Genomic DNA, 23515 nt, shown 5'->3' on the forward strand with positions numbered 1-23515 from the left:
ATCTTTTTCTACTATCTCTCTAAAATCACAAGTCAGACAGGTCTTTGTAAATCTTGTCAGTTGTAGCCTATTATGTTGTCTGGCACCTCAAATCTCAGCCTCTAGCTAACTGGACAGACTGGTTTTTGCAGCTTGTTCAACTTCATGGGTCAAAGGGGATTCCACTTAAACTGCAGATCATCCGTGCTTGATGACTTCCTACGCTCACCACTGTACAGTGCACTGGTTATCTGCTTACTTTCACAGGCTTGATACAAGTTAAGTTGTCCGGACACAACAAACTAAGTATTCTAGCAACTCCTACAAGAGCTACTTAACTTTAAAAACTGAATTTTTTTTTCACACAAATACATATTAAATACTCCCTAATTTATCACAGTTTGTAATTAGAAAATGAAATGGCTCCAGAAAAAGAATGAGGAATAAAAGGGGGAGATTTTTTAGGAAATTCGATTATGCAAAAATGGGAATGTTTTTATTTCAGTCCATCTGCATGGGAAAAATAACTGATCACACTAGCAGAGGCCCATGTCATTATCTCTGATTTAAATGCCTCTTTTTTTTTTAATGGAAATATGTATTAAAATGCTCTTTTAAACCATAGCCTTACACAGTGCACATGGAACATCTGTGATAGTCGAATCAGTTCACCTAAATATGATCAAATGAAAAGCAAACTGTTCCAGTAACTCGAAGTTATAAATTTTGGGCTGGGTTTTATTTGGGGAGAGGGTGGGAAATGTGGGTTTAGAGACTAAAGTGACAATATAAAACAAAATCAGTTGTGTGAAAAATGAAACACAACTTTTTTCAAAATAAAGGCGCAAGTTTACCATTGTAAAGATGTATGAATGTCAGAGATGAGCAATAAGCAATATTCGGATCTAAACCTAGAGCTAGATTATTTTTTTTTTTGGGAGGGGGGTGGTTCTATCTCTAACAAACAATAAATACTGGAAGAAAAATAGAAAAATAACTGATGCTTACATGCATTTCTAATTAAAGGCTGGCAAGCCTTTTTGAAAAAGGACAAAAAAAGCTTGCAAACAACCATTCTCCCCAAACTAGAACTAAACCATTTAAATCTCCTCTCATTCTTTTCGTTCCTCATTACTTTTCATTTGTAGACACTGCCAGGTGCCAGCTGGGGCACAAGACAGAAACACTAAACTGCAGAAGATGGCTATTTGTGATGTTTCAAGCATAACTAGAAGCTGAATCTATTAGGGAAAAAAGAAGAGGGGAAAAAAAAAAAAAACCCCACAGAAAAGCAGAAGTTCTTCTGAGATCTTCACATTAAATCTGCAAATCTGGGGTATCTGGTTAGCTTAGATAATAATCCAAGCTATTCTCATTGATGCAACACATTGTTGCAGGAAATCTCAAACCATTTTGCTATGTGCCTGTTTCTCACATCTATAAGTATTTTTTTTATTTTTTATATCAGCAGGTAACACTGTATCCTTTTGCTGTAAATTAATAGTATGAGTTTTGAGCAAAAGTTAAAGATGTGCTTATGAATTATTTGTCAGTTATTCTCATGATTCTTTTTTTGCTGAGTTCAAAACCTAAAAAGAATAGGTTGAATTGTTGGGGGTTTTTTTAAGTAGAATTTGGCAAAGATTTAGGCTCTAGGAATATCAAACCCATGACTTAGCCTGACAGAGCAGGATACTCCATGTTGTTGTATTACAGGCCTGCTGAAAATGTGGGATATCCTTCAATTCCCACCAATATAATGAAAGGATCAGATTATTCTGTTATGTTAATAAATATTAAGACTAAAATTAAGCTTCATTGTTTATTCCAGGATTTCAAAAGCTTACAAATACTCAGTTATTTAACTTTCTATTTTTAGGCAAGTCTCACAAAGTGGGATTAACCATCACTAACTACTACAATTGCTCTAAAATCAGTAGCAGAGGGAGGAAGGTCCTTCTTGGCATAAGACTCACTCTATAACTGTCTGATGCCTTGAGTGGCTAAATGTCTGCTGAGCCTGACGTGGACTGCAGACAAATAATCACATATAATCATAGAATGGTTTGGGTTGGAAGGGACCTCAAAGATCATCTAGTTCCAATCCCCCTGCCATGGGCAGAGACACCCTGCAGTAGACCAGGTTGCTCAAAGCCCCATCCAACCTGGCCTTGAACACTTCCAGGGATGGGGCATCCACAACCTCTCTGGGCAACCTGTTCCACTGCCTCACCACCCTCACAGGGAAGAATTTCTTTCTAAGATCTAATCTAAATGGACCTTCCTTCAGCTTAAACCCATTACCCCTTGTCCTGTCACTACACTCCCTGATAAACAGTCCCTCACCATCTTTCCTGTAGGCCCCCTTCAGGTACTGGAAGGCCGCAATTAGATCTCCCCAGAGCCTTCTTTCCTCCAGGCTGAACAATCCTAACTCAGCCTGTCTTGAAAGGAGAGGTGCTCCAGCCCTCTGATCAGCTTCGTGGCCCTCCTCTGGACTCGCTCCAACAGCTCAATGTCTCTCCTGTACTGGGGCCCCCAGAGCTGGACACAGTACTCCAGGTGGGGTCTCACAAGAGCAGAGTAGAGGGGCAGGATCACCTCCCTCGACCTGCTGGTCACACCTCTTTTGATGCAGCCCAGGACACGGTTGGCTTTTTGGGCTGCAAGCGCACACTGCCGGCTCACATTGAGCTTCTCATCAATCAGTACCCCAAGTCCTTCTCCTCAGGGCTGCTTTCAATCCATTCCTCACCCAGCCTATAATAGTGCTTGGGATTGCACCGACCCACGTGCAGGACCTTGCACTTGGCCTTGTTGAACTTCATGTGGTTTGCACGGGCCCACATCTCAAGCCTGTCAGGGTCCCTCTGGATGGCATCCCTTTCCTCCTGCATGTTGACTGCAACACACAGCTTGGTGTCATCGGCAAACTTGCTGAGGGTGCACTTGATCCCACTGTCCATGTGGCCGACAAAAACGTCCAACAGTGCCAGTCCCAGTGCCAACCCCTGAGGAACGCCACTCGTCACTGTGCATGTACACATAATGCATGCTAGTGCAGCTATTTACTGATTTTTTTGTTTAGATAATTCTCATCTAATTCCAATTTCTTTTGAAAAAGATATTTTAATTTTTAAGAGGCAGCTGTGATTGCTAATGATGAAGCTGGAAGATAGTTTCTTTTTAGTGAAGCTCTATACGTTGCTCAACCTTCTGCATAATAAGTTTTAAAGAAAGATTTTAAAAGGGAAAGAATACTTTGTGTGTACTTGTCTTTGTAAGCAAAGCTTCCAAGAGTCTTTTGGTAGCCTGATCATGCATCAGAGATGAGGTAGGCAAGACTAAATTGTGCAATGACATAGACAACTTACTCATAATGAAGAATGGAAGGCAAAAAATTTTTAAGCCTTTTTTGGAAAAAAAAAAAAAAAATTGCTTTCTTATAATTGGCTGTGATAAAATCTACAGCTTAGGTCTAATAAAAGATACTTATTTTAGGTGAACAGGAAGAACATACAGTGTGTGAAGAAACTAAAAATATATATATATTTTATAGAAGTTTCTAGTACGATCAGACTTCCAACAGCTTTCATTACAAAATCAGTCTTGCAGAAAGTTGTATCTGTGTTCCTGACAGTGACTTGATTTTAGTGGTGTGGTTTTTTTTTTAAATGAGAGGGGAGGTGGGATTCTAAATTATACTTGCTGAGTGAAAAATGAGATATTTAACTTAAATTGCCTTGATTACAAGTAAAGTTTTAATGAGGTCAGTGCAGCCAACAAATAAAAAGAAACTTTGATTCCAGATTCCATCCATGTAACTGGAGTCCTGAAATCCTGAGTCTTCACAGATCAGTCACGGATACTCTAATTGTTTCTCAGATGGCCTGGGCCCAGGAATGTGTAATTTTTCCCCCTCCTATTGTAGCTGCAAACACTATGGGAACGAGGTAAACTGTCCACTGATAAAATGACTCGTGTAAGGTCAGAAATCGGAGGGCATTCCCATTATAGCTGTGGAGTGTTGTAAAGTCAGTTCTGAACAGAATGTTAACACTGAGATATTCTAAACTATTAATGTAGGCAATGGTGTTCTTTCCTGATGCACTTACTCTTAAATTGATTGTTTAAACTGTACTTAATTGTATTAAGGAGAAGGATAACACAAATCATGCCAAAAAGCTCTGTTAAAAAGGAAGGGAAACTTCATACACAAATGATTTAGCAAGTAAACTACTTATTGAACATACATTAAGCATTTTTGATGTGTGAAATATTACTGGAAATGCATTTCCTGTATTTTTCTTAATTTATATAAATGGGTGTTCAACCACATGGTAATTTTAATGCTGGCTTTGTTTAATATCTTACAGGAAGCTTCAAAAGATGGTGCATGACATCAAGAAAAATGACAGTGGGATAATAAACAAGTTCAAAAAGTAAGTTTGAAATGCCAGCCTTAGTTTTATCAATGTGGAGAAATTCAGATTGCTAGCATAGTGTATAGTACTTTATATATAGTGTTATTCTAGAGGGATATGCTTCAGTCCAGACTGTGACATGCCGAATTGTCATCAGTATTATGAGTATCACAAAGTAGTTGCAGAACCAGTCTCCAACAGGAGGTTGCGTTTGTAGCCCTGAAAAATGGTATTTGGGTAAAATACATTTTTCTTACATTTTCTTTGGGAATGATCATTGCTTGTAGTTTAAGTGTGTGCCTTTCTCCTAGGGCCACTATTTAGGCTACCTGCTGCAATTAAGTTTTAATTTGAGCCCCACCTTGAACCAACTGGTCAGACATCATAGTTAGAATTCCCATAAAAATGCCAAGTTCACTTGTGTTTCAGTGCTATAAAACAAAACCCAGCATTACCTAAATCCTTATTCCAGTAAGAAATGCTAAACAGCATGCATATTGATGTCACATGTATACAAGTATCATAAAATATTCATGTATTTATACATAAAATGAAATTCCAGTAATTCTGCATTCTTGTCAAATGAATACACCATTCACTGTTTCCAGTCAAACATCTATTTAAACCAATTAGCTACTTAGCACACTTTTTCTTTTTCTTAATGCAATAGCTTATTTGCATTGAACTTCCACTTGGATAAGATTTTCTCATTCAGATGTCTTTCTTTACATGGGTCTGACAACAGAAGTACTAAGTACTTTTAAAAGTTAATTAGTACACAGTATTTGCAGTGTTTCCAGGACAACCATATTAAATTCTAGAAATACAGCTCTCGTACATAAAAAGGACATATAAACGTTGTTTAAAATTGTTCTTAAAGAGTGACCATCGTGGTTCAGATCAAGAAAAAGAAGTATGGTTTTAACAAGAGCTAATTTTAGGTATATGCAAAGTGGCCAATAAGCTGGTGGGAGAAGCGGTAGGGCTCTGCCTGGTTTGGCTATGTAATTGCTTCACAAAGCTGGGCTGGCTACAGCTACTGCCCTTGCTGCCAGCCAGGGAGGCATCCCAGAGGAGAGGGATGCACTTCTAGGAGCAGCAGTGACCACCTGGCTCACCCGTTCCCCAGGCAGGAGGATGTAAGCCCTCCTTTGTGGCCTGTTTATCACAGCTGTGTTTCTGGCCACAAACCTTGAGCAGGCTCTGATGGTAACACCTGATACAACAGATAGATTCTTGAGATCACTTTTTTCCTTTACTCATCCTCTTTCACTAGCACTGCTGCAATTCACAGTAAATCACAGTCACATGGTATATTTTGGGCAACCTGGTTTAGCGGAGGGTGTCCCTGCCCACAGCAGGGGGATTGGAACTAGATGATCTTTGAGGTCCCTTCCAACCCAAACCATTCTATGATTCTATATGTACTTGTCATTTCCACACAAGCACAAAAGCAAATTTTTCCCTTAAAATGACCCTCTTTCAACTACTTGAATCTTTAATTTAATCTAAGAGTGTTTTTGTTTTTAACACAGTGCGTATGTAAACAGACCACTGTGTGCAGACATCTGTCTGCAAAAAAACTCATCTTTTCACCTGGAACCTGCTCACAGAGAAGCGCTTCTAGGTTGTCAAGGCTTTTGGTAGGTTTTTGGAGGGGATGGAGATTGGGGGAGGGGGGTTTGTTGTTGCCTACTTCACAGTAGTAGTTTAAGTGTAGTTAATGTTAATAATGTTATGGTGGGTCCAGTTCAAATGCCTCAGACAGGAAGCAGATGGCAGAAACAACAAAAGCATCTGATATTTATAATTTGAGGCAACAAATTGTCTCCCATAGTTGCCTGAACATGAATTCTGATGTTAATCAGTATTGCTCTGACTGTGTGTCCTTCCCTGAGAGTAAGAGGGGAAGGACAGACAAGGGAAAAATAACAAGAACTAAATGTAGCTGAAGCTGGGAAGGTCAGAGGTGCCATCATTAAATGTCAGATACAAGATTGCTGCTATAACGCTGCAATTCTTTGATTCTCTCAAGATTAAAAAAAAATCCACAAAAAAAGAGCAGGCTTATAAGAACTCTCTTAATGTATGACTGCAGCACAAAGTGCACATTTCACATCCCCCAGCTATAAGAGTACAAATTGAGATGTTAAAAAAAAAAAAAATCTGATACTTCTGTGGTTCATCTGAGTCATATTAATCTATTCTGCAATTATAAAGATCAGAAACTTACTCTTATTTTTTTTTTAAATTGAAGAAAAAATTCTCACATTTGCACATGACTTCAGAACTCAAATCTTGAACCCAGCATGTAATGAGACTTGCAATAAAAACATGAGTTGACAACACTGATAAGGATATGTACAAGAGATGTCAAGCTTTGCAGAATTAGAACTGGCTGTATTTCTCTGTGTCCTTTGGAGGGGCTTTTTGTTTGATTTTTAGTAGATGCTTTTTCTAAAAAATGTGTTTATCCAGTTGATCACTTCCTCCATTTCAGTTATACAATTGTTTTATTGAATGTCAAGGATCTAAAAATGACTGAAGCAGAAAAAGTTGCGGTTAAAAAAAAAAAGGTTTTATGTAGCACAGATTTGGAATTTGTCTATATGCTGGAAAGTACATCATTTGGGCTCAAATTCAAACCTGTTATAAGTAGAAATAATTTTAGAGAAGTCAAATAGTGTGCTTTGTTATTCCAAGCCTGAAGTTGTCACACATGTATACTGTAAGCCTCTGCTACTGAAATTGAAAGAATGATCAAATACTAATGAAATACATTTAACTTATTACCAGTATTTGTTAGGACATTTCTAAAATCTGGATTGGTTCTTGATTATGCAGAAAAGTAAGAGAAGTTCTTGCATCATGTGTCTTGCTCTCCAGTCTAGTTCATCTGTGGGGTGCAGGTGGGGAGGGGTATGTCTACTGTCCGTGTGTGTCTTAAAGGTCTGCAGAAAGCAGTCTGAACAGTGGTGATAACAGGAAAGAAAACTATGAATTTTCTCCATTGCTTACAAGTTCCTGTTGTTTATTACCTATCCTGACTCAAAATTTTCTGACAGTAAAAATATCGCCCACTGCAAGCTACCATTCACCTGCTCGCCCGTAATCACATGCAAAAGTGTTTACAATACTGGAGTCCTAGCTGCTGTGCAGATCATGATGTCACAGAAGATTATGTACTCAGGTGTAGAAGCTACAGGTATAGCCAAAGCTGTATAAACAATGAGAGCTGGGGGCATTTTTTCATATTCACATTCTTGTTAACAGGGAAGTAAAAAAGAAATCACAGGTTTCACTCTGTGGGATGGTTTCCTTTGCTTGAAACACACTGTAAAGACATAGCACTCAGCTGTAAATCATAAGCTTTAAGCATCTAAGCTTCACTCAGTGGAATCTTAGCTCCATTGAAGTCGATGCTAAAAGTCACACTGCACATACAACAAAGTCAAGATTTCACCCTAAAGTTTTGGTGTGTGCTGACCTACTGTATTGAATAAGAAACTAGAGGTTTGGGTTACTCTGTTGCAATATCCCATCCTGTCAAAACTTCCTTGGCAAAGCAATCATGCACTTGTAGTTATTCATGTAACTGCAAACAATCCAAATATGTTTGTTTCTTGAAATCACATTTGCCATGTGACCTGAAAAATGGAAAAATGATGCACCTTCATCTCATCTGCTCTACCGAGCTTTTGTAGTTGGATAAGTTTTCACTTTGAGATTTGTCTGGTCCATTTTCCTATACCATTTATAACTTAGGTGGTAACTTCAGGCAGAAAAATGGAATTGTGTCACTAAATGTCTCTTCAACTTGCATAGTTGCAACTAAAAGACGTCCATGATCAAACTCTTGGCAGATGGAAAAATGGTATTTTATGGACTAAATAATGAGAGAAAAGTACTAAAATCAAGCTGTACCACACTTAGAAAGAGAAACCAGGGAAAAGTATAATACCTAATTTTTACTGTATTCTGAAGAAATGTGAATTTCAGCGTGTAGCTGAATAGAATGGTTTGAGTGCCAGGGTTTTTATTAATACAGCAATATTTCATCAAAGTGAAGATAAATAAATCACAGCTATATGCTATTTCACTGCCACAGCACATTGTAATGAAAATGTGTGAAAGATTAGTAATAACACTTTAAAAAAAAAAGTTTCAGATTAATTTTATTTTGTACAATCATCAGATACTTCCAAAGCTATAACAGACTATTCGACTAGGTCATGAGAATACAGTTCAGGAAAAGTTTATCTGTCAGCTGGATTGCACCTGTTAGGAATTCTGAAAAAAATTTTGGCAACATTCAATTAATTTATTTATTTATAATTTAATTATCATAAACACAAGTGTAATGTTCTAGTGCACTTAAGACTAATACATACTATAAAGACTCAATACATATGTCAATTTAATTTTTGTACACCCTATTAAGCAAAAAGTGGTTTCTAAGAAAGGAGTGGACTCTGTACAGAGTTAACAACAAAACAAGTAAAGGACTCTTTTCAAAAGAGAGCTTTTGGGCACATCTTCTATGCTGGGGGAGTGAGCAGAAACACTTGTGAGGAAATGCATCTGTAGGAGAATTAAGTGCTGTGGTTAAAGGGCTACTACTATGTATGTTTGGTTACTTTTCTGGATGCAGCCTGTTTAAAAAAATAAATAGCTGTCGTTAGAGCCGAAAATCCAGACCTCTGCTGCAGTTTATTTAAAAATTCTGCACGTAGTGCAGGAAAACACAAAAATGTGATGTTAACTTTAAGTATATGATTAATACTTGCAATTCCGATAGGACTCCTTACAGGAGTAAAGTTAAACCCATGCCTAAATGCTTTGCTGGACCAACCTCAGCATGCTGCAGAGGGAAAATTTCTGAATATATTGGGTTTTTTAAATGAAATAGTTTAGTCTCCTAGAAGTTATTGTGAATTTTTGTACATTGCATTCTGTTCTTGTGTGAGCAGCATCTAGACCCCATTACCTGAAACGTCTCAAATGCTACCTGGTTATTTGTTGAAACTAAAATATATATAGTAAGATGTGTTACGTTGCTTTTTAAAAGATGTAAACATACTCTTAAAAATGTACTTGGATTTTATTGAGTCCTTTAGAACTGAAATGTATCGGAGATATTTCAAAATCTCCAGAAAATTACTTATTTTCTATTTAACTTTAGAAAAATGCTAGTGCCATTAAAGTAAATGGAAACTTGAGTAATTTAATTGTGTTCTATCACAGTTAACAGAGATACTTCATCACCTGTAACTTAAGTCCAGAGCAGAGTAGCACTAGAATATTTTACTTGGAAATTGCTTTTGCTATAATTTTATATAACTCCATTAAAAGATACGTTAGGAAATCATTGTGTCTTCCACTTAAATACGTATGCTCAGTTGGATGGCATTTGATTCTTTTGCTCCATTGTCATTAACTTTAGGGGAACAGGACAGAGTCAGTTGTCACTCTGCAAGCTTCTATGTGTATAACATCAGGATCTGAAACAGCTAGGTAACCACTCCTTGGCATAGGGCTTATGTCTTTTGAGCTTGCATTGTGGTTTGTACATTGGGTAAGATCTGACTCTTGCAAAATGAAGCACAAATTGATGTCAAAAAAAGTCTGGATTTCAGTTCTGGCACTCAGTAAATCATACCAGTACAGTGAGAATTAATTTATTTTTTTAAGTGGATTTGAATTTTAGAATAACTAACATATTTGAAGAGATTCTAGCAAATATAGATGTGGCCATGAACTGTTTCAGTTCTGTGATAGAAACATTATTTCTTTTCTTCTATTGATATTCAGGTTCCAAAATGAACAAGTGGCCTTAATTTGCAAAACTGGGAAAGATACTTGGGATCGGTATGCTATTTCAGAGCTGCACAATGGCATGATAGGCTGCTTAGACACAGACCTCTGTTCTGTGCTTCATATGCTTTTGTTATAACATATTTACATTTTCTGTTGGGGCCACTGCCAGGATTTACAGGGCCTGGGACAAAGTGCTGAAGTCTTCTGCTAAGCAGTTTGGAAATGTATAATGTGGCTTAAGCGACATGCTTTACACTGTGACCCAGTCAGCCTCTTATTATTGCCTCAGTTCTGCTATTTTCCAAGTCTCCACCATCTCTGAATAGCTCACAATATACATGTTGCAAAGTACATTAATAGAATTTGGTCTGTCCTCCCTAAGACCTGAGATCTACCCTGGCAGTGGCCCTGGGTTTTTCTTTCTAACATGCCTGTGCTAACCTGGACAGAAGACAACAGCAGGGCTGTTGAGAATGCTTTTTAATTTATTGTTTGTACACTAAGTTATATTATGCTGCAGGAAGTTGAAGACTTAGAGGAGGCAGCTATCCATCATTAGTGTTGTTAGTAATGAACAAAGCAGGTAAACAAAAGTAATGTGCCTAGACTGGGTTTGGGGGAGTTGAGCTTTAGCAATGCCTGCACCATTTATTCATTGATTCATGCACGTGCATTTGTTTGGTGACTATCTGAACAACAGAATTCCATGAACTCAACTCACAAGTAGCCAAGGCGTTTCTCAAAACAGATGAGAAAAGTTTGTGGATTGATGTATTAGGGCCAGCATGCCACCACCCTGAGTTACACTGGGGACAAGGACACATAAGCAACATGCTCAGGACCTAAATACTGAGTGTCAAATTCTTGTGGTAAAGCAAAATTTGTAGACATCGTTATTGCTCAGAGATCACAAGAAAACATTTTAAATTCTTTGTGGATTTTTTTTTTAAATAATTTGCTTATATTTGCAAATGAATTTGTTAGGACCTGATTGAAGAATGACTGAAGCCATCAATTCAGTGGACAAAGGTTCAGGTCCCTGGTGAGGTCTCATCAGTGCTACAGGGAAGCTGTCGATACTTAAAAGTCACTTGAAGAGTCGTTTTGATGTAAATTGTGTTAATGTTTTATATGGCTACAAAAAGCAAAAGGTTTTTTCTCTTCAGATGCATAAGTCGTTTGGTTGGTTGGTTTCGTTTTTTACAGGGTAGTGAAATAATTGATATATCAGCTGACTGTAATTCAGCGTCTTGCCTAGACAGCTGCAATTTAGCAAGCAAGGAGCATGTATATGTATATACACACACACATATACGTGTATGAATAGGGGTACACACACATATATATGTGTATACACGTATATTACATATATGTATACTCCTGTTTACTAAATATATATATACAGGCACATATATATACACACACACACATATATGTAGCCACAAAGATCCTTTCAGTATTTCCATAAAGTATCTTTTGATTCATTTGGTATTACAAATGTCGTTATAACAGTATTTACCAAAAAGGGGGCATAACACCATAGTTATAGTAAGTGTAAATAGAATCTGGCCCCGAGAGACCTGGTATACATTTAAACATTAATCTGAAAATAAAGTGCATTCAAAATGATAGTTATAAAAATAGGACTGGAGAGTGCTACACCACTGTCTTACGCCATAGTCTTAGCAAAGCCTCTGTGAGCCTGAACAGATTTTCATCTTCAGATAGATGTGCATTTATCTCTGACTCCTATGTTATCTGTTTCTGCATTGGAAGTGAAGAGGAGGGTGGGCGGGCAGGCAAGGAAGCTGTTCTTTCAAAGTATATTCTCAGAAAAAAAAAAAAAAAAAAAAAATCTCAGATTAGATTCTGATTTCTTATCTGTTTCTAGCTTTTCACAGCATTCTCCTGCAGCTATTTGCTAAGCATCTGTGATGGTAATCTGTATTTCTTCAGCTGTAGGTATCTTTTGTTATCAGCTTTTTTATGTGTCTGGCTAATGCTTCTTTCTAGTGAATGTTACTTACTAGATCATAAATGCAATAATTATTGTTTACAGGCTAAAAAAAAAGCCTCCACCAAGTCTACCACAAAGGGATTATGCTTCAGGTAAGGCTGTATTAATGTAAATTTAAACTGTGTGTCTGTGTATATTTGATACCTATACGCCTAACGCTATTTCAGCTATACATTTCCTCATAATTTGTTTTTAATGAGAAGAGTAAGCTGTTATCAACAACTCTGAAGGCAGTTCACATCTGTGAAATGATAGGCAAGCAAAACATGGCAAGTTGTCCCAGTATGAAAAAAAAAAAGTAGGATGTAGCTACTCTTTCAAAATCAGTATTTACCAGGGTTCTGCATGTAGGCTGCTCTAAAAATGGAGGAGAATTTGCATTCGGTCCCCCTCTGCCAGATATTGTGATGTGAAAGTAAACAGGAAAAAATTGAACAAACAGATCATTACAGATTCAGAATCTTAATACTATTAATGTGACAATGATGATGTCATGAATTATCTTAGGTAGAACTATATTTGCTTATCATACAGCACTGCCTGCAAACTAGTTCATGCCCGTTCTTAGAAGTTAACAGCTGTCTTGTTAAGGAAACAACAATATGAAAACTGCAGCAGAGAGGACAGAGTTTGGAAGTTGTCAGGTAATTGTTCCATGTTTAACGTAAACACTTGTAATTAGTGTGCTGTCTTGGAGCTTTAACCGAGAAACAAGAAAGTGCAAGGCCCACAGGTCAGTGATAGTTCCATTATGTAGAAATTGTTACTCCTACTGAAAAATGAGATCCATTAGCAGGACATTCTGGGTAAAGTGCACGCTCTGCTGTTCAGACCGTGTGCAGTTTGCCATTTTCTAATGCTTTTCAACAACTCTGAAACAATTTATCAAAAACAAGCAAACAGGCATTTAATTTACTATTCAGTCCAAACCAGATGTGTTGCTCTGAACTGTTTAGGAAATTTTGACCACTCTTTCTTAACTGAATATGATAAGTATAGATTGAAAAAACAATCTAAGATAAATGTTTATGTTCACTATTCCATCTCCTTAAATAACTCTGATGTTTGGTTTAGAACATGCAGACAATGAAGAGGAACAATGGTCAGATGATTTTGTAAGTACATATTTTGGGGTAGTAGTAGGTTACTGTAGCAACAAGATAGCACAAGCAATCATAATAAAAGTTTATTTTTTAGTCATCTGCTTGTGGTTGAACGTAATACTACTGAAATCTTATCTTATTTGTTACACTCAGAAGCACTGTCAGTGGTAGCTATGGATGCTAAGCTTTTTGGGTAAGTAAGCATATGGCATCAATTTGAGGGATGACTTACTGGTTTCTGAAACTGTTGTTCAGTTTGAGATCTTCTATTTGGGGGAGGGAGGGTGGGACAGATGAGGAGGGGAAAGCCACTTCTTCCTAAAAATGAAAAACTTCTGATAAGATTTTAGCGAACAATAGAATGAAGCAAGTCATGGTCATCAGCCATGTAAATAGTGGTACAACCATCAGCCTGAAGCGACTGGCTTCATTCTGGAGTAAGATTCCAAGTACCCTTTTTAATAGGAAAGGGAGAGGAAATGACAGGACAGATGAAAAGTCACAGCTGGAGCTAGGAAGGAACTATCCTGTGAAGGGAAAGAAGCTGTTGGTCCGTAATTTGAAGACTGAGCTCTTGGTGTGAAAGACTCCTTGGAGACAGCAAAGAGACAGGGAGCAGGAAGCTCCTGGGAGGAGCAGAAGGAGAGCCAGGCAGGAGTGTCTATTTGTTTAGAGAGGGAGAATGAAAAGGGAATGTAACGTGTGCTTTTGAAGATACATTCTTGTAATTTGGTTAAATATCCTTACAGGAGTACCATTGTGTCATACACTGCTATGAAGCTGTATGTTATGAGATGAGAAATGGGAAGTTCTGTCTTTCTAGGACAGTGATTATGAAAATCCAGATGACCACTCTGACTCTGAGATGTATGTGGTCCCCAGTGAAGAGAATCCTGATGACAGCTATGAGCCGCCTCCAAGTGAGCAGGAGAAAAAGAAGATTCCCTCTGCATTCCCTATTTCTAGGGGTGAATACGCAGGTAGTTATGGAATCATTGACCATGTCAGCTTGATAATTGCCTGTTTATCAGTACTAGAAGAGGAGAAGGCCTCAAATGGGCTAACCTGTCCTTTCCTCAAGAGTTTCCTTTTAATTCTGACAACCAGGTCTTCAGCTTTCAGGGGTATGGTTTGCTATTACAGCATGAAACAGGTTCATATTGCTGGTAGTGATGTTTAGAATTTTAATGTAATGTGTCCTAGAGACTTTGATAGACATCTACTAACTACACATTCAAGCAAAGATATAGGAGATATCACTAACTTGGCTCCAGAGTCATCCACATATTTTAATGCAGGAATTTGTACTGAAGATTACGTACATAAGACTAGACAGGTCCCTTAATCTTTTCTGACAGAAGGACAGAAAAGGACAAAGCAGCCCAAATATTCACTCTATATTGTCCTTCAAGATTGGTACTGAGGAGGATAAATATCCTGAAAAACAGGACAGGATCAAGATTTTTTTACATCAGTCCGATGTACAGGCATTTTTTCTTCCTGTTTTGATTCTTGTCAATCACAGGCAGATCACACTGAAGTGAATGAAAGTTACCTTCAGTTAGATGAGGATTTGAGCCATGGGGGGGGGGGGGGGGGGGGGGGGGCGGACTGGCATGATGCCTGCTTTCATTTTTCTATGATACAAGATTGTTACTGTTTATAGAATAATCATCAAAGTGCTAAAATGCTGCATACATACCCATAGAAGTTTATCAGCACTTCACCTACGTGTTCTTTGAAAAGGGAAGGAATTTTTATAATGACATCTCAGAGGACCTGGCATAATTTGTGCTTCAGTCCCACCCTTTGTGCTGTGTAAGAGTTGTTTTTTCTCATGTCAGATGTGTTCTTTCTCACTTCCTATCACCGAAGTTCATACTGGCACAGAACATACTAACTAATGGACTGCACAACCCAGCCACCACCTTTTCCCCAAGGAGTTAAACAGTTGTTCATACAACAGTCAGTGTCTAGGCACCCTCTTCAGCCTGATACAGAGGACTAGGTTGCTACCTTGAGCAATGGAATTGGACCAGTTTGCATACAAGTCTCAACATCAGGGCCAGCATACACTCAGGTCTGCCTTTTGACCTGAGCTGCAGCAACAGTAAAGACTTGTTTGCACAGGTAGTAGAAGATGGTCCAGAGGCTAACATGTAATTTTTACTAAAATTGTTGGTTTCTTCAATATTAAAAGACAGTCGTACCAGTCAGCAGCAGCTTCCTCCCATCAACAAACCTCTCCCAAGTACACCCAGTCCAGCCGTGTCCAGACCAAAGAAACCATCCGTGCCATCCCTGCCACTGCCATCTCCTGCTGCAAAACCAAAAGTACCGCCAAAGCCTAAGGAGTGTAGTGATGATGAGGTAATGTTTATAGATATATTTGTTTTGACAGTTTAAATGACTGATGATGCCACACTAATCATAAGATAGACTACACAGCAATGCCATGGCCCGGTCTCTTGGTAGCCTCTATGGTACAAATCATTTTGTACATCGCAAGCGGTGACCTGTGAGTACCATGCTGATTCCTAGGGGATATCTGCCTACAAGCTGCAGGTGATGGGGAGAGAGCAACCTCAAAGGCTACCCCAGGACCAAAGGGAAGGGAGGGCTTTTATCCACCAGTCTGGAACTGGAGTAATTTGGTAAAGGGTTTTCAGTCTTGGGGAATCCCATCCACATAGGATGATAAATGTCTGAAATAACAGTCACTGTCAAATGGCAACTATTGTAAACTGTTGCCAGGGCTTCGATCCCAACAGTTTGTTGATATGATGGAGGTTTAACTGGCAGACTTTTGTTCTGCATTTCTCATAGGATAATTACATTGTGCCAGTGGACAATGACGACGATAACTATATTGAACCCACAGAAAGCAGCGCGTCACTACCTACAAGATGTGAGTTTTAGTCATTTAAGCTAATAATTATTGCCTTATTAGGAACAACAGTGGGGAAAATGGATCAAATTAATGTCTATTTCTAAGGTTCAAAGAGTGGAGGTGCGGCTATTAGAGAATGCAGCCTGCAAAAAGGCAGTTGGCTCCTTTAGCCCATGACAAGGCCAAGGAAAATTATTTTTAACTTTATTGGAAGCCATGTTTAATTCTTGCCTCTCACTCAGCTGTTTCAAAGTCCAGCCCTCGTACAATCAGGAAGCTTTTCATGGTACGTGATCTCCCTCCTCGTCCAAGGGAGCCACAGTATTAAAATTTTCTGTTTGCTGAAGTGCTTCAGGAGAAGAACAAGCCTTTTTAGATTTTCAGTAGATAAAGATAGACTTTGTTTCATTTTAATTTTTTTTTTACCTCACTATTTGAAGTATATTTAGCTGAAGAGTGAAACCACTACACTCCAAAGGTGAAAAGTAAACAGAAGAGTATGTAGTTCTGCTCTCTGGCATTACTGACAATATCAGCCCTATTCAGCAAGCCATGAACACTGAATAATGTTTCTCTTTTAAAATGAGAGCTGCTTTCTGGCTCAGTTGATTTGTTCAAGGTCACACAAAGAGGCTATCACTTGGACTCACTTAATATTTATTCTTATTGTATAAATGTTACATTATTAGTTTTTAATATATATGTATATGCACAAGTATATATGTATATGAATAAAATATGTTTTTAGCTCCTGTGAACAGATTTATGAAGACAACAAAGTCACCCCCTCCTACTTCTCCAAAACCTTCTATTACTTCTGATATGCAAGGTATGTGGAGTTTGTATCATTATTAAAATAAAATAATCTAAGACTGAGGAATATTAAATTACGCTTGATGTATTCACAACACAAACCATATGACATAATTCAGTAAAACAAGAATATGTTCCCCTTTAGGTTTTCTGTGTTGTAGCAGTTGGTTTGCCTACCTTGAATAGTAAATCTGTTTTAAGCATGAATAAAACCAGAATAAGTCATTGTCCCAACCTAATTTATTTTTGGTCCTTTCCTCTAGTGGAGGAACGCAAATGGATCAATACAGCAAAAACAATTCTAGGACTCAGTATGTTAGTAATCCCATTTCACTATAGGAATCAAGACTTAATACTTAAAAGCCACTCAAGATTCAACCTTAAAGAAATTCTATATAGGCTGATGTTTTCCACGTCCTGTGGTAACAGTGTTCCCATTTAAGTTCTAGCAAGAGCAATTTATTTGGAAAAAGAAACAAAAGCAGAAGCAAATAAGAGGAATCATATTTGCTTTTGTAAGTGCAGATACACTTGCTTAATCTTCCTTAGCTGTGCTAACTCCAAGTTGTTTTGCATCCTTATAATCTCATTAATTGCTTGGAAGGTAACCTTTACAGACCCATCACACCATTCTTTACAAGGCTTTGCATATTCATTAGCAATGGGTTTAGCTTTCAAGTAGTAAACTAAGAAAGTTTTTTTTCTGAATGACTTAAGATTTTGTGAGTTCCTTTTCAGACATTTTAAAATGCCCTTTTCAATCTTAGCCTTTCTGTAAATCAGTGTTGAGCACCAGCCAGCTCCTGACTGATGTTACTAACAAAATAAAACATCTCCCCCTGGTGGGAACTCGGACACTTTTCAGCACCATAAAAGCGATGAAGTCTGACGTGAAATTTGTTGAAATATAATTCAATTTCCATTGAAGAAACTGGACATAGATAAGGCTGCTGGTGGATTTGGCTTTTAATATTTGTGAACTAAAAGACACCTGTGGGACAGCACTCAGGGATGGATGCTGGCCACACAAATGAGCCAGCTTGAATTTATGATTCACCTGATCTCTTCCTCCCTGAGAGTCAAGAAAAAGCTAAATAATGTGTGATAATGCATCTCTTCCAAACTGTCCCGGGTTTGCACAATGCAAGCATTCATCTTGCTTTGGGGAAAAAAAAAAACCAAAACCAACAACAACAACAAAAAAAAAGGTTGTGGGGTGAGGGGAAGGTTCACAGTGACTGTTTATCAGACTTCCTGGGACCGTTCCTGAAGTTCCCCCATAAGACCAGGGGTGTAGCTACCCCAGAGTTTTGGAGGCAGAATCAAGCTCTGAGCAGATTCTCCAAGTTATTTTTCCAGAGGCAGAAGTACAACTGATACAAATTCTGATCAGTTTTTCTGGTAACGCACAGTACATTTTTGCTAACCAAAGACGCATTTTTTTCCCCCCTGTCCTACAGAAGTCTATGAGGTTCCTGAGGAAGAGGTAAGGCCTTTCTATAGCTTATGACTCGCATTGCCCTCAGGCAGGGCACAAATGTGATTGTAAAAAGATGATTAAAGGGGAAATGGGAACAAATCTATGTCTGCACTTAAAACTTTCCCATGCTTCCTTCACAGAAAAGCTGGCAAAGCAATTCAAAAGATCTGCAAAACAGAGTAAATGGGAAGGGGCTGAAGTTTCCCAGTCCTGTGTGATAGTAATCCAGTCTGGGAAGCAGCAGCCTAAGGGATTGCTTTCCAGAAGCAGAACTGCAGCAAAGGAGCAATGACAGTTCTGACACAGTCATTTTCTTCCCACTTGCTGGTACTGACATGACACACAGCCAAAGCAGTGTGCTCGGGGCTTTGCAGATTTACTGGTGGTGACTTCTTGCCTTTGCCATCCTAATGCAGATTACCAGGCAGAGCTCTACTAGAAATCTGTACCACAAAGCAAAAATAAGATATTGCTGTGATAACATACATAGGATCATACAAATCTATTTTATGAAATCAAAGTGACCAAATAATTCAGTGTATTTTCTCTTACAGGAAAAACCATCACCACCACCAGTAACCAGGTAACCCATTGCTATGAATGCTTGTGCATTATTTAAAACTTGTCAGAAAATATATTTTCTCATCTAGATACTATGTGTTTGATAATTCTCTCTCTAGAAAATATATATATATATAGTAATTCTCTCTCTTTAGAGACACAAAGATTGTCATCCATTTCTATGTTAATTTCAATAACCCAAACACAACACATATTAAAAAGAAATACCTCTTAAGGGTACTTTTTAGAATTTTGAGGGGGTAGGGGAAGGAGAAAGAGAGATTGCCTTTGCATTCACTGTTGTTAAATATAATTTTCCTTTCTGAATTCATGTTTTATTACTAGGTACACTAAGCCACTTCTATCCGTGCCTGCTCAGAATATGGAGCACTCTCACATGCACAGCATGAGCAGAGAGTCACCTAAACTGGATACTTCCAGGTAAGTCAATAGCAGCTTATATCAATAGGAAATATTAGCAGAGACAAAATTTTCTTCTCTCTATTGTGTAGCCTTCAAACACTAAGCAATTGTCAGGACACACAAATAACTAGGGATGTTGGGACAAGGTAAGAATCGAAAGTCCTTATTTCCTTGCGAACTTCTGTATTCAAGCCATTCAAGTCAAATGGGTACTATTTTTCTTGAATATCCCTTTAGGGATCCAGTGCAGGGGTAAACCATCTCTGCAAGCCAGTTTTAAGTCCTGTTACCTATCTCCGCACCTTTGCAAATCAGATGTTTTTGCAGGGGATGAGGCACAGGATTGCTTGTAAAGAAACAAGACACAGTAACTCTATGATTTATATTCCAAGTCTCTGGAGGAAAAGAGGCAAAGTAAACTTGAGTACAGCCTGTTTCACTCCTGCGTCCCCAGAAGTGTAGGAAGCTGCTTTGTAACCACTGTCTCATCTCTAGGACATCGCTCTACAAAACAGGCCATATGCCCCAAGAAAAGCAGGTGGCATCCACAACAGTGTGTGTTATGGTGTTTGGCGAGGTCCTCTGCACGGTTGCAGGGGACCCGAGGTCCAGGACAGAAGCTGTCCTAGAGTAGTTCCACGCTAAGGGTACAGCATCACCACAACCACTACAGCGGTGCATAGCTCCAGTTAAATCCATTTACTGCAGATCTCCTCTCTAGATCTTGAAACATGTATCTGAGCCAACCAATTAAATAAGTAAATACTACTCATCTTAACTTACTGTGTATATTTTTCAGAAATATTTTGCCTCTTCCCAGAAATCGTCTTCATCCAAAAGCAGTGAGTAATTAATGTGTCACTATAAAAGAATGTGTCAAACTTAGGCTGTTCTGTGTTTTGTATATATATAGAAATAGATGGATGCTTTTTATTATCTGGATTAAATAACAGAAACAGATGACTTTGAATGTCAGATTGATCTAATATTATAATCGTGAATATTAATCTTTTGGACAAAAGAGGTACATTTGACATCTGTATTGATCCAAGAAAAATTTCGAATGTTTCAAGAGATGTACATCTTGGCCCACAAAAATAATTTCTTGTACTAAAAAATGCCAGTTGAACTCCAGGAACCTTACTTTCAGTAGTGATGGGTGATTTTGCCCAATATGAAGCACCTTTCCTTGAGCCTCATTCCTCTCAAATGATGAATGACTAATACTTTGTGAAAATGGAATCCTTCTAAAACATCAGGCTGGGTAGTCTGAGTAACAAGTTTCACTAGAAAATGCAGTCCATGAAGGAGTAATTACAAGGTTTGTGTTCCTAAGGCTGTGTTTAAGTCATTCCTGTTCTTTCTCTATTCTTGTCCCCAATCTGTCTCTTTCACTGTGCTGGAACAAAGGTTTTCTGAAGCAAACTACTTGGAAACTTGTCTAAATGCAGCAAATGGGCAAAAGCAAATGGATAAAAGGTTCTTATCAGTCCCATAAATTGTTCTGCACCATATCTCTACTACCAGTTTTGCCAGCACAAGAGAGGGTGTGCATGGGGAGCAAACTACCAATAAACATGGTGACAGATGCATCACCATCTGTGCCAAAAGCTATGTGCATCAAACGTGTTCTGAATTGTCCTTAAGAAATAATCATTCTACCAGTAACTACATAAAGAAATCAGATGCTTAAAATTAGGAGTTTGGGGTCATGCCATAGCATTAGAGGTTACCATAACGTAATGCAGGTGATACAAGAACATCTTATAGTCTGACTTTCAATCCTTAAATTTCTAGATATACCAAGTATTTCAGGGGAGGTGTTGGGGTGTTGCACACTTCTACATATAACAGCAGCAGCATTTTAGTTTCCCTTCCACCTGATCACAACGTTCTCCCAGTTTAGATCTGTATCCCTAAGATGCACCACAATTCATGAGTGGTGCTAAGTCCAGGATTTCTCTCTTATGAAATGGTTTAGATTTCTTAGCTTTTCATACCAATATAAGATTAGAAAAAAACCCTTCTGAAGGGAGAATGCACAGAAATTCCACATGCTGATCAGCACTAACCAGAATACGCCTGTTTCAGAACACTCGAGTGCTATACTGCAGCTGAAACCTCTCCATTAATTAATTCTCAGAGCTTACCTCTGAGATGCATATCATCCTAGCTTTGCAGAGAATCAAGAGAGACTATCGTTTTGCTGGGGCCACACACTGAGTTACAGCCCCAGGGATGGAGCTCCCAAACAAACGCTCATCTGTGCAATGGGTGTATTCAGCTCCTGGGTACTTGCAGTTACCCAGTTTGGCACAAGAGTCAGCCTAAGAAAATTACCCAGTGTAGTCCAAGTTTTTGGGTCTTGGCTTGTTATTAAAGTGGCCAGCCCTTACAGTTTTAAAGACAGACACGGTAATGAGCATGATGTTTGTCCCGTGCTGTGCTGTTCCTTTCCATCCCTGACTATACACACTGACAAAGCAAAACAATAACTGAAACATCTGTTCACTGCTCCCGTTCAATCCATTCTCAACACTAACTAGCACCAATCATGTTAACAGAACTGTAACCCTTGTTCCTCTCAAAGGCCTGGGCTGACTGGGAGAAAAATTTCTCCACATCTCACTCCCTCAACTGTTGGATGATGGATTACACCTCTCCAACCAGAGAATGGATGCATTTGTGACCAACATTAGTGAAAAGCCATTAACCTGATGGATGAAGATGGACAAATTAATAACTGGTGCCTCTTTGAAAGGTACTTATCATATGGGAGTCTGATTCCCTAAAAGACAAGAAGTGGGAGCCAAATGAAAGCGTCCCCAAAAGAAGCTGGGAAATGAGTTGGATTGCTTCAATTCTAGCATTGTGATAAGACAGTCTACTCAGGATCCTCTGTTCAGTGGAAGATGTGTTCTTAGTATATTCACATCTGCTGCAAAACTTCTGCTTTCCAGTTCAGAAATGAAACATGAACCAAAAGGTCTTGTTGCAAAATTCAGGGCCAATTTTCTCAATACTACAAGCAATCTCAAGGTTATTAGAATGTTCAAAATTAGATTGATGTTTGCTAAAATTTTTCATCAGCTTTTATGACAGCATTTGAAAAGTATTCTGGATATTATATGCATTCTGTAGAAATATTTCTTCAAACATTACCATGTATTACCAAGACCAGATTATTTATTTATGCACTTCCTGCGTAATGTTAATTCCTTTTTTAATTGCTTCTTATCAAATCTAACATATTTTTCCATTACAGGACCATGAAGCAAAAACTAATGATGAAAGTAAGTATTCTGTACTGAAAACATGGCAACATGAGATGGATTTGTTGTCAATATGTCAACCTTAATATCACATGTAGCGGAGCATGTCAGTATAAATTTTATTGTAACAGTCAGCAATAAGCAAGAAATGTTACTGAACTGTTTTCTAGTATAATCAGAGTGAAAACATGTTAAGACAAAAATTAAACCAATGGATGTATTTTACTTTTATTACATTAACACTGAAATGGCAGTGAGGAAAATCCACTGTTCAGACACAGCTAATATTGCACACTAAATATGTCATTTGCATCTCTAGATCATGGCTTCAATAACACACAAGAATCCAGATTTCCCATTGGAGCAGCTCCATCTCCGTTACCAAGGGGCCTGTGAGTAAAAAAAAAAAAAAAAAAAAAACCTACTTTGGGGATGGGGTTAATAGGTGTATTAGGAGCTAACTCCTATCCTCACCTATGGCAATCAAAATTTTATTGCTGTTCATGAAAGATATCCTCACTAGGTAAAGGCAAGCTATTGTTTTGTTGTTTCTGGAGGAATACTGTTTGTATGCTAGTGGCATTGCCCTTCACTGCCTGCCACTGATGGCAGATGCTGGCTGGCTTGCTTAAGTTAATCACATACTGCAGCAATAGCACATGCATGTCCACACAGAAAGTTGTGGTTTTCATTAAAACTCTTCTGCCCCACCCAAGCTGTCATCTTAAGTACTGGA

General features: G+C 38.3%; 1 protein-coding gene across 7 annotated transcripts in view; it reads left to right on the forward strand.

Annotated features, from left to right (window-relative positions):
* The window catches only part of BLNK (B cell linker), a 104140-nt gene that overhangs the window by 68432 nt on the left and 12193 nt on the right, over window positions 1-23515 (forward strand). For 3 of the 7 annotated variants that reach the window (XM_075758195.1, XM_075758198.1, XM_075758199.1), the window contains 14 exons: window positions 4356-4421; window positions 10215-10271; window positions 12280-12329; window positions 13312-13352; window positions 14164-14320; window positions 15541-15710; window positions 16167-16248; window positions 16979-17059; window positions 18504-18529; window positions 19078-19106; window positions 19430-19525; window positions 20307-20349; window positions 22773-22800; window positions 23099-23171. In XM_075758195.1, coding sequence (XP_075614310.1) covers window positions 4356-4421; window positions 10215-10271; window positions 12280-12329; window positions 13312-13352; window positions 14164-14320; window positions 15541-15710; window positions 16167-16248; window positions 16979-17059; window positions 18504-18529; window positions 19078-19106; window positions 19430-19525; window positions 20307-20349; window positions 22773-22800; window positions 23099-23171 — 999 coding nt within the window. Of the gene's footprint in view, window positions 1-1325; window positions 1423-4355; window positions 4422-10214; window positions 10272-12279; window positions 12330-13311; window positions 13353-14163; window positions 14321-15540; window positions 15711-16166; window positions 16249-16978; window positions 17060-18503; window positions 18530-19077; window positions 19107-19429; window positions 19526-20306; window positions 20350-22772; window positions 22801-23098; window positions 23172-23515 lie in introns of those variants that run through there. The other 4 variants (XM_075758197.1, XM_075758200.1, XM_075758201.1 and 1 more) reach the window with 3 other exon arrangements.

Source organism: Balearica regulorum, chromosome 7, assembly GCF_011004875.1.
Source record: "Balearica regulorum gibbericeps isolate bBalReg1 chromosome 7, bBalReg1.pri, whole genome shotgun sequence".
Classification (NCBI taxonomy): domain Eukaryota; kingdom Metazoa; phylum Chordata; class Aves; order Gruiformes; family Gruidae; genus Balearica; species Balearica regulorum.